Source organism: Rattus rattus, chromosome 12 (assembly GCF_011064425.1).
Source record: "Rattus rattus isolate New Zealand chromosome 12, Rrattus_CSIRO_v1, whole genome shotgun sequence".
Lineage (NCBI taxonomy): Eukaryota > Metazoa > Chordata > Mammalia > Rodentia > Muridae > Rattus > Rattus rattus.
The window spans coordinates 53,945,239-53,961,372 of record NC_046165.1 but is presented as its reverse complement, the minus strand read 5'-3'; the positions used below and the strand labels follow the sequence as shown (position 1 = coordinate 53,961,372).

Below are 16,134 nucleotides of genomic sequence, written 5' to 3'. Positions count from 1 at the left end.
AACTCAGAGATCCATCTGCCTCTGCAACTGAAGGTATGTGTCACCACTGCCCAGCACAGAAATTTTTAAAAACAATGAAAAATGACCCAGAACTCTAAGAATAATATAGGTTCAATCTCCAGCACCACAGAAAAACAGGTTTAAAAAGTTAAAACAAGCGGGGTTGGGGATTTAGCTCAGTGGTAGAGCGCTTGCCTAGCAAGCACAAGGCCCTGGGTTCGGTCCCCAGCTCCGAAAAAAAAAAAAAAAAAAATTAAAACAAGGCTGGAGGAAAAGGCACTTGTCTGACTAAATCTGATCCCCAAATAAGGTGGAAGGAGAGAACTGATCGCGCACAATGTCTTCTGACTGCCACACAGGCACCCACGGTGTGTGCTATACACACACAATAAATATATAAACAAATAAATACAAATATAGGTAAATAAACAAGACATAAAATAGATAAATGAAAGAAAAAACATTAATTAAAATTATGTAGGGGTTGGGGATTTAGCTCAGTGGTAGAGCGCTTGCCTAGCAAGCGCAAGGCCCTGGGTTCAGTCCCCAGCTCTGGAAAAAAAGAAAAGAAAAGAATGTTAAGAAGAATCTGGAGGGGGGCTGGAGAGATGGCTCAGCGGTTAAGAGCACCGACTGCTCTTCCAGAGGTCCTGAGTTCAAATCCCAGCAACCACATGGTGGCTCACAACCATCTGTAGTGGGATCCGATGCCCTCTTCTGGTGTGTCTGAAGACAGCTGCAGTGTACTTGTATATAATAAATGAATAAATCTTTAAAAAAAAAAAAAAAGAAGAATCTGGAGGCTGGGGCAAGGTTAGGGGTGGGAGTGTACACCATTTTAATCCCAGCACTCAAGAGGCATAGGCAGGTGGGTCTTAGTGAGCTGGGGGCCAGCTTGGTCTATAAATCAACTTCTAGTCCAACTATGGCTACACAGTAAGATCCTGTCTCAAAATAAACAAACAAAAGTTTGTATTGGAAAATTAAAATGAGGACAGTTCTAAGTTAATGCTTTGCTTGCTTCCTATTTGACCAGAAATTAGTAACTGATCTTTTGGAAATATAGAAGAAAAGTCTGCAAATAATGCTAGCAGATTAAGTCAAGATTCAGATGCCATGACTAACGTGTAAAGAAGTTTAAGAATAAAATCAAGGGCATACACACAACCTGTTTCCCTCACATGCTCATGTTTGTTCTCCACACTATTTAACAGATAAGAAACAAAAACAAAAACAAAAAAAAAAAAAAGCACAGTCAAGAGACTGGAACAACAGCTCAGTGGCTGTTCTGTCAGAGCTCTGGGTTCAGTTTGCAGCGCTCCTCTGATGGCTTGAGACCATCTCTAATTGTAGCCCTCAGCCGGCCTCTGCAAGCACCAGGCAGGAACATAACGCATACTCATAAATGCAGACAGAACGTGCACGTGAAGGCAACAAAACCAAAATGAACATCAAGGCCAAACTCCACAGTAAAACAAGAGGATGTCCTTGTGCTTCACACAACTCCAAGCCGCACACATCTCACACACCCCGGGTTCAGATGGTCTGCCCCACACGGGCCTCTCGTTTACCTTGTGGACATCTTTTTGCAGACTGAGCCCCCAGCGGGTCAGCTCATTGTTAGCTGTCTCATTTTGTGAAATTCTCTGCAGCAGGCATTCCAAAGCACTGTGGTGCTGTTTGGGGCTCAGGTTAATCTGCTGAGTCAAGTCCTAGACAAAAATAGAAATATAAGATAGCAAGTTCTAAGCATTATTCCTCCTCGCAGCATTCTAAAATGTTTCTGTGAGCAATCTCATGCTCAGTAAAATCAATGGAAAACGTCAAATGTAGCTAATGACTTTTGTAAATACTTCTCAGGAATGTGAATGAGTTACATAGAGAAAAATTAGTAACTTTCAGCAGTTACTGACTCTCCTTCTTGCTGGGTGTGGCAGTGTACACCTTTAATACCAGCACCTGTGGGGGTTGGGGATTTAGCTCAGTGGTAGAGCGCTTGCTAGGAAAGCACAAGGCCCTGGGTTCGGTCCCCAGCTCCGAAAAAAAAGAACCAAAAAAAAAAAAAAAAAAAAAAGAAAAAAAAATACCAGCACCTGTGAAGCAGAGGTAGGCAGATCTCTGAGAGTTCGAAGTCAACCAGAGCTGTATAATGAGACCCTGTCTCAAAATAATTGATTTTTTTTTAAGCTACTGGCTCTGCTCCATGACATCTGATTTCTTTCTCAAAATATCTTTTGAATTTAAAATTCCTAAGAGAACCTAAGAACAGGAACGGAGTGGGCTTGATTCTAGGGAAGTACTGGGAGGGTGGGGAGAGCCACATGTTTATGCTAGGACAGTAAACCACATTCAGGCTCCTACTTTTTCTTTCTGTATTAGAAAGTCAATGCCACCTAGGCTACTTTCCCCTACAAACTAGCCACAGTACTGTCACAATACAGACACCTTGAGGGATACTTAACAGAGGTGTGTGAGGAATCTGAATCATGTAAGAGTTCTTTGTGCTTCTGAGACTCATGAACCATACAACTATAGGTACATAGGTTTATGGACACCGAAGAGATCATAAAGTCATCAGGTTGCTGGCAGTTGTTGGGAAGTAAACATGAAGGAAATCTCCCCCAGGGCCTTTCTGCTTCCTGAGGTTCTCTGTAATGATACTCAAAACTGTACGGCATGTGGGTCTGGAGCAAACCAGAATAACAAGGGGGCAGAGGACAACTGGAACACAGCCCACCCGGTGGAAGGCAACAGTGAAGGTCTGACTGTGTGCTGCCAGGACGCCTCTTGGAGCTCCCAGAGCTGAGCTGATGATGCCCCCAGGGCCCCAGAGTTTCACTTCTCATACAAATTCACGATGTAGACGATGTAGAGAAGCACTACAGTAAATTGGTATTCTCAAGGAGTCTCATTTATGGCTCCATACTAGTTAGCCAATGTTCATCTCCTGGGGAGGATGAGGATAATAGGGCTATTACTTTTCACTTAGAATCCAGAGCCTAACCTATTCCAAAGCTGTCCAAAGCTGTGACATGTAGCATCCTTTCTGTGGTAAAGTATGTGGATAAGAGTCTACAGAAAGGAAAACTGGAGCCCAGAAGGACTCACCCAGTAAGTCAGAGCTGTACCCTACTTCTAGCTCAGTCTGCTATCCCAAAGGTGGCCACTCAAAGCAGGCGTCTCCCCAAAATAGCAGCCCCTCCCCCACAAACAGTAAAACTCCCACCTTCATGGCCCTGAAGTCCTTCTTCATCTTCTCAGGAATCCCCGTCATGAAGGAAAGCTCAGGCAGCAGCAGGATCTCACCCTTCAGCAACTTAGACAAGAAAACAGAGAGAAAGCAACTGATTCCAGGGCCCATTCAAGATAGGTACAGGTCTGCAGTAACAAACCTGCTGCTGAGAAACTTTTATGAAACTCCAAGGGAGAAGACCATAGGACCGGAAGCACTGCATGTATTCTGCCCTCTATATCTTCTGTCACATGCAGATAGCTATTGTGTTAGGTAAAACAAGGAGGGAGGGTCTCACAAGAAGAAAGAAAGAGACCTGGAACTGACGAGGCAGGGAGGGGCATCTTGAGGACATACCAGAGACCTGGAATAAGGGAGGTACCCAAGAACCAATGGAGTGACCTTAGCTGTGACTCCTAGCATTGGGGATATGAAACCAGAAGAAGCCATCTCATGTAGCCAGGCAGGAACCCTAGTGGAGCCACAGGCACACCAACCCACCCACAAAACATTTGACCAAAAATTAATCCTGGCTACAAAACATGTGGGACCAGGAGATGGAGCAGAGACTGAGGAATGGCTAAGCTAAGCAGTAACAGTCCTACTAGAGACCCATCCCATGGGCAAGCACCAATCCCTGACACTATTCATGATGCTCTGTTATGCTTGCAGACAGGAGTCTAGCATGGCTGTCCTCTGAGAGGATCCACCCAGCAGCTGACTCAGATAAATGCAGACACCCACACCAAACAGTGGATGGAGCTTGGGGACTCTTAAAGGATTTTAGGCCCTGGAGGGGATAGGAACTCCACAAGAAGACCATAGAGTCAAGTAACCTGAACCCTTGGGGCTCTCAGAGACTGAAAAACCTACCAAAGAGCATATATGGGCTGGACCTAGCCCCTCCACACACGTATGTAGCAGATGCACAGCTTGATCAACTGGAGGAGGGGGAGCTGTGTGTGGGATATCTTCCTCTGGCTAGGCTGCCTGGTCTGGCCTGCGTAGGAGAGGACACCTCTACTGCAGACACTTCATGTGCCAGGATGAGTGGAGGAATACCCAGAGGGAGCCTTCCCCTTCTCAGAGGAGAAGGGAAGGGGTGGGAGAAGGATTGTGGGAGAGGGTGACAGGGAGGGGGCAGCGACTGGGATGTAAAGTGAATAAACAACAATTTTTAAAAAGAAGAGAGAAAGAAAAAGAACAGTTGTTCCAATTGATCCTTAATCAAGCCCAATGTGTCCTGCTCAGTGGATCCTCAGCCTTCACCATTAAGAAGAGGTGGGGTAGGGTCATGGCTCAGTATTAAAAAGACTGTTGCTCTGAAAAAAAAAAGGGGGGTTTGGCTCCCAGAACCCCCATAATGGCTCAAAACCTTCTGAAACTAGAGTTTCAGGAGTTCAGACACCTTTTTCTGACCTTAGTGGGCACCAGGCATGCATATGGTACATAGATACACATGCGAGCAAAACATTCATACAAATAAAACAATAAATCTAAATTTTCTTATTTAAAAAAAAAAAAGACTGGGGTTGGGGATTTAGCTCAAAGCGGTAGGCGCTTGCCTAGGAAGCACAAGGCCCTGGGTTCGGGTCCTCAGCTCGAAAAAAGAAAAAAAAAAAAAAAAAAAAGACCAAGTGTGGTATCAAGGCAATTGTCTGGGCCCTTCTACTGATAAATGTCTACACCTCCCTCTTGAATCTATAGATTTTTGTTTTTAAGATTTATTTTTATTATTTTAATTGTGTGCATGTGTGTGAGCATGTGTGTGTGTGGTATATGCACATGAATACAAGTGCCCAGAAGCCAAAGGTCTGATTCCCCTAGATCTGGGGTTATATGCAGTTGATACAGTTGTGAGTCTCCTAATGTGGAGGCTGGAACTCAAACTCAGATCCTCAGAAATAGCAGGATGTGCTCTTAACCACTGAGCCACCTCCCAACCCCATAAACTTTTTTTTTTTTTTTTTTTTTGAGGCCATGTCTTACTAACTTAGCTCTGACTGGCCTGGAATTCACTACATAGACTAGGCTGGTCTTGAGATCAACAGGACTCTGCCTCCCAAGTACTGGGATTATAGGCATGCGCTACCACGTTCATCTCAGAGTTTTAGTTTTTTTGTATGTATAACAGCATTTTATCTACATGTATATATGTATCTGTTGCCCACAGAGGACCAGAAAAGGCCTAAGATCCCTTGGAACTGGAGTGACAGTTGTAAGCTACCATGTGGGTGATGAGAATGGAACCCAGGTTCTTCCAAAGAGCACCCAGTGCTCTTAACCACTCTACCATCTCCACAGGCCCCAGAGTTTTTAATCTTTAGATACAAGGAATTCTCTTTATACCTTTAACCCAAGTTGTTCACATTGTATTTATCTCCTCGTGGTGTAGCCTAGCAACTCTGACTAGGGGAAACTAAAAGCATGACCAATGTCCCAGCACTGCACACATGTGTACATGGATGAGAGCACACATGACAAGGAGAGCAAGATGGGGAGCATCATTCGTAGTACAAGCCACTCACCGTGCCATGGTTATTCTGTCTCTCACTGGGCCGGTGGATGAGCAGCGGCTGGTCATCTTCTTTAACTGTGATCCCATAGTTTTTACTAAAGCAGGACAGAGTGAGAAAGTGTCACCACTCTTACAACAATCTCTCCAGCTCTTTTCAGGGCTACTGCAGCTTACAATTTGCACAGTACCCTCATTGAGAATCCATCAGACACTAATCATAGTATATGTAAGTGGAAAATGCAGGCTAGAGCATTCTTGCTAACAGACAGAAAACAAAGGATAAATATATACATATATATATATATATATATATAGAGAGAGAGAGAGAGAGAGAGAGAGAGAGAGAGAACGCTCAGGAGAGAAGCATGTGGAAAATGCATCAGGCTAAAGGATTTAGAAATAAAAGTCTAATGATTAAAGATGAAAATTTCAACTCTCTCACCAGACAAAGTCAACAAGAGAAATACAATTGACTTAATTCACTTATGCAATAATTGCCAAAAGTACCAAAGAAGAACCAATTGTAAGAACAACACGCCACCCGCAGGCCAGACCCACAGATAAGCTCATTGGTCTCAGGTGTGTATTACCAGTTTACAGAGCTGTACAGTGTCAGGTACTGCATCATTAATGGTACTCAATACCCAGAGTCTGGGAGAGCATGGTCCACCCCTGCCCTCAGACCCAAGTGCAGCCTCTCATTTGTACCTGTAGTACTCCAGGAATGTGATCTCCTTCCCATCTGACATTACAAAGCTGTCTTTAGGGGTCTTGTTCCAGTCCACATCGTCAATGCGGTAGGTACGGTTGTTGTAGCGTGTGATGACAATGCTGCCCACCAGAAGCTTGCTGCACTCGTCCTGGAAGTGTTCCTTGTTCTGCTGGTAGATAGCATGCCTTTGGGAAGAGGCAAAAGACACTGGATGGCATCCATAACTCAGGCTTGTAGAGACGAATGGGGGCTCCAGAAACTGAGGCCAAGAGCCTAAGGTTGGATCTCAGCTTCACCCCTCAGTAGCTGTACTCATCACATGAACCAATTGTCGTTTTTTAGGATTTATTTTTATTATTTTAATCATGTGCATGTGGTGTGTGTATGTATGTACACATGACTACAAGTGCCCAAGGAGGCCAGAGGCATCAGATCCCTGGAGCTGGAGTTACAGGAGCTTGTGAGCTACCTGATGTGGATGCCAAACGGCACTTGGGGCATCTAGAAGAACAGCAAGTGTTCTTTTTATTTATTTATTTATTTTTTTCGGAGCTGGGGACCGAACCCAGGGCCTTGCGCTTGCTAGGCAAGCGCTCTACCACTGAGCTAAATCCCCAACCCCTCAGCAAGTGTTCTTAACTGCTGAGTCATCTCTCCGGTCAACCCCAATTCACTTCCTCTTTTTGAAACATGGTTTCACTATGGCATAGCCTTGACTAATTTGGAGCTTACTCTGTAGACCACGATAGACTTGAACTCATAGAGATCTGTCTACTTCTACCTCAAGAGTCCTGTGATTAAAGAAGGTCTGTGCCACCACATCCAACTAAACTGTTCTTTGTTTTTAACTGAGGTCTCCCAAAGAAAAGTCACTTGCATTGTTTTTAAAAAGTCCAGGCTAGGGGTTGGGGGATTTAGCTCAGCGGTGGCGCTTGCCTAAGCGCGCAAGGCCCTGGGTTGGGTCCCCAGCTCCAAAAAAAAAAAAAAAAAAAAAAAAAAAAAAAAAAAAAGTCCAGGCTAGAAAGATAGCTCAATAGTTTAGAGCGCATGTCCGCCTTACAAAGACCCAGGTTAAATTCCCAGCCCCATCTGGAGGAAAAGGTTCAAAACCATCTATCAGTCAAATTCCAGAGGACCTGATACCTTCATCTGACCTCAAGGCATGCAGTGGTGCACAGATATATACACAGGCAAAACACCCATATACATAAAATTTTAGAAATTTTAATTAAATCCTCATGACTTCCAAATATAAAAGTGAAAAGTTTTGTAATTTGTTCATAACCTCTCTTTTTTTTTTCCCCCTTGGTGACTATATTTTACTTCTTTTTTTAAAATTTTTATTAGATATATTTCTTTTCTTACATTTCAAATGTTATTCCCCTTCCCGGTTTCCTGTCCATAAGCCCCCATTCCCTTCCCTTCCCCTCCCCCCAATATAGGTGTTCCCCCATCCACTCCCCTTACTGCCCCCCCCCATATTCCCCTGCACTGGGGGGTCCAATCTTGGCAGGACCAAGGGCTTCCCCTTCCATTGGTGGCCCAACAAGGCTATTCTCTGCTACATATGCAGTTGGAGCCCTGGGTCAGTCCATGTATAGTCTTTCGGTAGTGGTTTAGTCCCTGGAAGCTCTGGTTGGTTGGCATTGTTGTTTTTATGGGGTTGCAAGCTCCTTCAACTCTTTCAATTACTTCCTCTAATTCCCCCCAAGGGGGTCCTGTTCTCAGTTTGGTGGTTTGACCTCTGTATTGGACATGCTCTGGATGTGTCTCTCAGGAGAGATCTATATCTGGTCCCTTTCAGCATGCATTTTTTAGTTTCATCAATCTTACCTAGTTTTGGTGGCTGTATATATATATGGGCCACATGTGGGACACGCTCTGAATGGCCACTCCTTGAGTCGCTGCTCTAAACTTTGCTTCCAATATTCCCTCCTATGGATGTTTTTTTCCCCTCTTAAGGAGTGGGAGCATCCACATTTTGGTCATCCTTCTTTTTGAGCTTCTTGTGGTCTGTGGATTGCATCTTGGCTAATTCAAGCTTTTTGGCTAATATCCACTTAACAATGAGTGCATACCAAGTGTGTTTTTCTATGATTGAGTTACCTCACTCAGGGTGATATTTTCTAGTTCATTCCATTTGCCTATGAATGTCATAAAGTTATTGTTTTTGATAGTTGATCCATTGTGTAGACGTACCACATTTTTTAAATCCATTCCTCTGTTGAAGGGCATCTGGGTTCTTTCCAGCTTCTGGCTATTATAAATAAGGCTGCTATGAACATAGTGGAGCATGTCTTTGTTGTATATTGGAGCATCTTTTGGGTATATGCCCAAGAGAGGTATAGGTGGGTCCTCAGGTAGTGCAATGTCCAATTTTCTGAGGAACCTCCAGACTGATTTCCAGAGTGGTTGTACCAGTCTGCAATCCCAACAATAGAGGAGTGTTTCTCTTTCTCCACATCCTCGCCAACATCTGCTGTCACCTGAGTTTTTGATCTTAGCCATTCTGACTGGTGTGAGGTGGAATCTCAGGGTTGTTTTGATTTGCATTTCCCTTATGACTAAAGATGTTGAACATTTCTTTAGGTGCTTCTCAGCCATTTGGCATTCCTCAGCTGTGAATTCTTTGTTTAGCTCTGAACCCCATTTTTTAATAAGGTTATTTGTCTCCCTGCAGTCTAACTTCTTCAGTTCTTTGTATATTTTGGATATAAGCCCTCTATCTGTTGTAGGATTGGTAAAGATCTTTTCCCAATCTGTTGGTTGTCGTTTTGTCCTAACCACAGTGTCCTTTGCCTTACAGAAGCTTTGCAGTTTTATGAGATCCCATGTGTCGATTCTTGATCTTAGAGCATAAGCCATTGGTGGAACAATAGTTCAGGAAATTTTCTCCAGTGCCCATGTGTTCGAGATGCTTCCCCACTTTTTCTTCTATTAGTTTGCGTGTATCTGGTTTGATGTGGAGGTCCTTGATCCACTTGGACTTAAGCTTTGTACAGGGTGATAAGCATGGATCGATATGCATTCTTCTACATGCTGACCTCCAGTTGAACCAGCACCATTTGCTGAAAATGCTATCTTTTTTCCATTGGATGGTTTTGGTTCCTTTGTCAAAAATCAAGTGACCATAGGTGTGTGGGTTCATTTCTGGGTCTTCAATTCTATTCTACGGGTCTATCTGCCTGTCTCTGTACCAATACCAAACAGTTTTTATCACTATTGCTCTGTAATACTGCTTGAGTTCAGGGATAGTGATTCCCCCAGAAGTCCTTTTATTGTTGAGGATAGTTTTAGCTATCCTGGGTTTTTTGTTATTCCAGTTTAATTTGCAAATTGTTTTGTCTACCTCTCTGAAGAATTGGGTTGGAATTTTGATGGGGATTGCATTGAATCTGTAGATTGCCTTTAGTAAAATGGCCATTTTACTATATTAATCCTGCCAATCCATGAGCATGGGAGATCTTTCCATCTTCTGAGATCTTCTAAAATTTCTTTCTTCAGAGGCTTGAAGTTCTTATCATACAGATCTTTCACTTGTTTGGTTCAAGTCACACCAAAGTATTTTATATTATTTGGGACTATTATGAAGGGTGTCGTTTCCCTAATTTCTTTCTCGGCTTGTTTCTCTTTTGTGTAGAGGAAGGCTACTGATTTATTTGAGTTAATTTTATACCCAGCCACTTTGCTGAAGGTGTTTATCAGGTTTAGTAGTTCTCTGGTGGAACTTTTGGGATCACTTAAATATACTATCACATCATTTGCAAATAGTGATATTTTGACTTCTTTCTTTCCAATCTGTATCCCTTTGATCTCCTTTTGTTGTCTGATGGCTGCAAGATCTTATCTTAAACAATGAAAAAACATAAGGAGAGGAGGAGGAATGGGACAAAGCACTCGTGTGCATGCACACAGATACAGACATACACACACACACACACACACACACACACACACACACACACACACACACACACACACCCCAGATTGATGGTTTCTCTAGGCCTGAGGGCAAAGAAGAAAACTGATGGTCAAAGTGTATGGGCTTCTCTCTGTAGTGATGAAAATGTCCTAAAACTGACTGCAGTGACAATGTACAGCATACACTATGGATGCACTAACAGTTGCAGAACAGCACCCTCCAAATGAGTATATTTCAGTCTGTATCTCAATAAAGCTATTTAATATGGTCACATTGGGGCTAGCTAGATGGCTCAGTGGGTAAAGGCACTTGCTGCCAAATCTGAAGACTTGAGTTTGATTCCTGTATCCTAAAGGTGGAGGGAGAAAATCTCCTCCTTCAAACTGTCCTCTGACCTTTACACATACATGTATACATACACACAAAGAAACAGATGTACAAAAAACCATACAAAAGCTGGAATGTAGCTTAGTGCCAGGATGCTAGTCAGTCATGCATGAGGCCTTAAGTTCTGTCTCCAGATTTACAAAAACAACAAGAACAGCAACAACAACAATAATAATAAACTAGACATATGCTTATTATCTCAGGTTTTTGTGGGTCAGAAATTAAGTATGCCCTAGCAAGGCAACTCTGGCGTGGATGCAGACAAGATTTTCACCCTGGCTGCAGCCATCTCAAGGTAGAAGTTTACCTTGAGAAGTTACCAAGATCACTTAAGTGAGCTACTCCAAAGGCTTGCTGGTAACATGGCCACTGGCTTCCCTTGAGTGAATGACCCAAAAGACAGTATGAGAGCATGCCCTAGACAGAAAGCAGTCTTTTCATACTCTACCTCCCACATATTCACAGAGATGTGTGTAAAAGTCCAGCCCACACTCAAGAGCAGACGACTACAAGAGGGCCCCACAGTACTATAATCGGGATGTAAGGAAGAGCTTCTCCTTGACCAAGAACTAATTGGGCTCTTCTTAACCAGGCTTCCATTTCACCACCCACTGCACTGACCCATTTTAGCAAGAATCCTACTGAGTCAGTTTAGCCAGAGTTCCAGCCTTGATATCTGATTGTCTTTCATAATTGATCAGCCTTCCTGCATAATCCCCCAGGTGATGTACGAGGTCTACTGCTACGATCTCTTCAGTCTGTTGGTTACAATCCGTCTACATGGTGTTTCTGATAGGAATTCCTTTCTATTCTCCCAACACTGCTAACGTTGAATAGATTTCTACTTCCCAAGTGGGACAAGCTAAGTAGTATATGGCTGTAGTGGCCAGCCACCTGGGGGGCTGTGGCAGTATTGCTTCTAGCCCAGCTAGGACTTTGGACCAGCCTAGGCAACATAGCAAATGTCCACCTAACAGTCCTCCTTTTTGCCTTGTGAACGGTCTTCAGAGTTAAGTCCATCCCTCCCACCATCACAGTGTTCCCCACCAACGGTCCTCACAAAGTCTACTTTACTATTCTAAACAGGTATCACAATCTTTTTTTTTAATTATTTTACTTTTTAAATTTATTTCTTCTATTTATATATACTGTGTACATTGTAGCTGTCTTCAGACACACCAGAAGAGGGCATCAGGTCTTATTACAGATGGTTGTGAGCCACCATGTGGTTGCTGGGATTTGAACTCAGGACCTCTTGTAGAGCAGTCAGTGCTCTTAACCACTGAGCCATCTCTCCAGCCCCACAATCTTTTCTTTAACAGAGACTATAACTAGATAAACTATAACAAAACTTCTGAGAAGACAAAATTTAAGGATAATTTTTTAAAAATAATGGTAACACGGACAGCTGATTTGTGACTAAAACAATGTAAGCTAGACGACAATGGAATATAGACAAAATGTTAGAAGAATATATCTACCGATTACAAACTTTAGTTTAAAAAGCAGAATAAATGACAGTTTTAGACAAACATCTAAACTGTCACCAGTAAATCCTAAACTAAATGGCATACTACCCTTCAGGCAAGAAGAAAATCATCCCAAAGAGAATCCTAAAGTGTATGGAAAGGAACACAGAACAACTACTATTTCAGAAGACTACAGAGACCTGCAGGAGACTGAGCCAGACAGCACTCCATCCTTAGGAGCAGGGGCCGCTCTCCCCTCTAGGAAGTTAAGGTTGTTGATGGGGAGACTCTCGAGGTCCTACTCCTCTCTGAGGACCCAAGAGCTGCTGGGAGGTTAAGACAGGATTTTCTTCAGTGGTACATAGCTCCTGGCAACTCAGCCTTCATCCATGCTCACATAACCCTGACTGCTGAGTCACAAAAATATGCTCAACAAAATAACACACGAGAGGGGAGAAGAGCAACTGGTTAGGAAGTAGCAAGGAATGATCAGGAGTATAAGAAAGGGTGGTGGGGGCACACTGACCAAATACATCATATATATATATATGCAATGTCACAAGAACAACATTATATATAATTAGTATGTGCTGATAAAACAACAAAAAGGAGCCAGGTGTGGTTGCACATACCCTTCCCCCACAACTTATGAGGCAGAGGCAGGCAGATCTCTGTGAGTTTGAAGCCAGTCTGATCTACAGAGGGAGATCCAGGACAGACACAGCTACACAGAGAAACCCTGATTTAAAAAACCCAAAACAACAGAAAGGGAAGTTTGTGAACCTTTAAAAAAAAAAAAAAAACCAAGAAGCACAATGAGGAGAGCACCTGACTACTTGAGAAACAGAACTCACTATGGTTCTGCTCACACAAGGTAGGATCACTGGAGAGCAGCACTGCCATGGTTCTGAGGGGAAGCCCCTCCTGCCTAGAACATCACTCAGTCTAAGGTAAAACTGGGGCTCACAGCAATTCCCCCTAGGTACCCTTCTCTGAGGAGATAATGGGGGACATGCCCTGCACCAGAGCAGGGCAACAACACAGAGGCAGTGTTAGGTCTGAGATATAATAGGTGGTAGCATAGGGAAGGAGGTGGGGGTATCCCAGCCAGCCAGAAGAAAACCCAGCCAAGCCAACCCCACCAGCACCTAGCAGACATTTGAGGATGGTCCTGAACTCCACTGGGCTAATCATTTAATCAGTTACTGTGAATGTAACAGCAACATGTAACACAGAACCCACTGGAGAAACCTACCTGCTTGTTATCATTCAGAAACATGTAAGTTATTCCTGGGAAATGGGGGAAATCTATTTCTAAAGACTGAGCTGGGGGTGGGGATTTAGCTCAGTGGTAGAGTGCTTGCCTAGCAAGCGCAAGGTCCTGGGTTCGATCCCCAGCTCCGGAAAAAAAAAAAAAAAAAAAAGACTGAGCTGCTGTGACCTCTAAGAAAATAACTTTTCCTTGGCAGTTTCCTGGCATCTGTAAGAACCAAAGGGTCCAGAGGATGAAAGTGGCCTTAACTGTAGAGGGTCCCCTGCTCTAGAGCTGGGTGGCTTTGTACTGCAGTCATATTAAGGGCCAGTTTAGATCACAGCATGACTTCCGGGCTAGCCTGCAATACAGACAGTAATAATACTGTCTCAAAAGTACAAAAGCCCCACCAGTTCCCTCAGTCTGTATGTGACATAATGGGGTGATGCCTGACAAGACTTAAAAACAAGGCTCAGAAGAACTAATTTGATCTTACCCACCCATGAAAATAAAGGAGCTCTAAAACAGCATATGCTCAGTCAGATGCTCACCTCAGCAGACTTCAGGAGAGAGCACATCCTTCCAGCTCTCTGTTTTGTTTTCTGAGTTAGAGTCTTGCACTATAGCTCAGGCTGGCCTGGAACTCTATATAGCCTAGGCCAGGACTGAACTTGAGGTAACCCTCTTGCCTCAGCCCTGAAGGTGTCACTATACCTGAATCCAGTTCTTTTAATACATTTTATGATTAACCCCACCCACATACAGACAGAGACAACAGGGTCCTGTGTCTAGCCTGTCCTCCAACTACCCGTTTCTGAACTCTGGAAAGTCATCGTGGTGATAAAGGTGGATCCCACTATTCACTCACATGACATCCAGTACAGAGTCATTCCGAATGACCTTATGAGAGACATCAGCGAGCAGGAAGAGACCCCCATCTGTCCTCCGGATACTAGCCGCATAGCCAGGCCAGATCTGCAATCTGAAGAGAGAGATGTTCTAAGAGTATCAGGGCCCCTATTTTACACAATCCTGATACTGCCCTTCCTGATAATAATGAGGAAGGTGGGGCGAACTGATAACCAAATCATTATCAGTACAAACTTATAGAAATATAAATAAAAAGATTTAGTTGATAAATTGTACTTATGACAATAAAATATTGTTGAAGCTTTTGTTCTATGTATAGTGGACATGATGAAAGTTTCTTTCCAGAATAATCAAAAATGAAGCAGAAGAAAAAACCACCAACCTGTGTTGCTGCAGTACCATGGCACTTGTAGGGTCATAGAAGTTTCTCCCCACAAGCTTCATATCCAAAAGTTTCATTACCCTAAAATAAATGGCAGGGGTGAGTTCCCTTTCTTCTTCTCAGAGCTGGGTGGGCCACAGAGCTACATATTCACTCGTTCTGCATTCTAAGCCTAACAGAAAAGTTGTCCAAAGGCTCCTTCAGTCTTAGCTATGGGTTCCTCTGCAAGCCTGAAGGTGCAGAAAAGCTTCTGCTCTTTGCATAATGTAGCCTATGTTTAGAACAGTCTTGCTGTAGAGAAGTTAAGCTAGAAAGTCATGCATCTACAGTGTGTACAGATGACTGAAGGCTCTCTCGGGACCCAACTCACTGAACCCAGCTTAATTATATTACTGACCACCATGCAAATGAACTAGTTTCCAATTTGTGAACAGCCCATCAAGGGAACTGTGTTTGTACCAGGAGCTCACTTTAAGTTCCAGTTCATTAAATGAGAGATAGTTTGGGATTAACACCTGGGCAAGGGGTTGGGGATTTAGCTCAGTGGTAGAGCGCTTGCCTAGCGAGCACAAGGCCCTGGGTTCGGTCCCCAGCTCTGAAAAAAAGAAAAGAAAAAAAAAAAAAAACACCTGGGCAAAACTGAGAGTCCCTGAAAAGAAGATAAACAATTATAAACTATGTATAATTTTTTAAAGTGTAGAAATATCTGTCACCAAATATATTTGTACTGAGGAGCCCTTCAAATATTAATGTCTGTTGTGGCTGAGTGTGGTCACTCATGCCTATAATCCCAGCATTAGGGAAGCTGAAGCAGGAGGGTCAGGGTAAGCCATCCTTAGTTACACATCAAGCTTGAGACTAGCCTGAATTATACAAAATCCTGTCTCAAAAACAAACATCTGGTCTGAAAAATTCATTAACTAATCCAAAAGAATCCATCTGCCTACTCAGTTACCCACATACCTAATGTCAGATATCCACAGCTGTCGAGTGAGAGAGAATTTTTGAGTGAGTTAATACTAAGATCACTCATTAAGTGCTTCCAAGCCCACCATGGACAGACACTGTGTATGGCACCATCCACATCTCCTGAGGAGCCTTATTCCAGCCATGGTGAGTGAAGGGCACAAGACTGCAGTGGCCTCCTTACCGCCGGAAGACAACATTGTAGAAGGGAATGCACAAGTCGGAACATGGCTCCAGGATCTTTGTCAGCTGAATCTTGATGCTGATCTCGGCATCATCAGTTTTTCTCTGGCTTTTTAACTCAACAAGCTAACAAATAAACATGTACAAGTAACAAGAAATGACAAAGCTACAAAGTCTTAACTCTAACTCAGAGTTCTAGAGCCCAAAAGGGAGCTTCTACTTCCCCCTCACTTTGCAGTTT

The 16,134-nt window shown here is 43.3% G+C and overlaps 1 protein-coding gene across 2 annotated transcripts in view; it reads right to left on the bottom strand.

Annotated features, from left to right (window-relative positions):
• Nucleotides 1–16,134, bottom strand: part of Piwil2 (piwi like RNA-mediated gene silencing 2) — a 61,217-nt gene that overhangs the window by 27,585 nt on the left and 17,498 nt on the right. For both annotated transcript variants that reach the window (XM_032917983.1, XM_032917984.1), the window contains 7 exons: nt 15,895–16,019; nt 14,745–14,825; nt 14,361–14,474; nt 6,459–6,647; nt 5,761–5,845; nt 3,227–3,316; nt 1,572–1,712 (listed from right to left, as the gene is read on the bottom strand). In XM_032917983.1, coding sequence (XP_032773874.1) covers nt 1,572–1,712; nt 3,227–3,316; nt 5,761–5,845; nt 6,459–6,647; nt 14,361–14,474; nt 14,745–14,825; nt 15,895–16,019 — 825 coding nt within the window. The remainder of the gene's footprint in view (nt 1–1,571; nt 1,713–3,226; nt 3,317–5,760; nt 5,846–6,458; nt 6,648–14,360; nt 14,475–14,744; nt 14,826–15,894; nt 16,020–16,134) is intronic.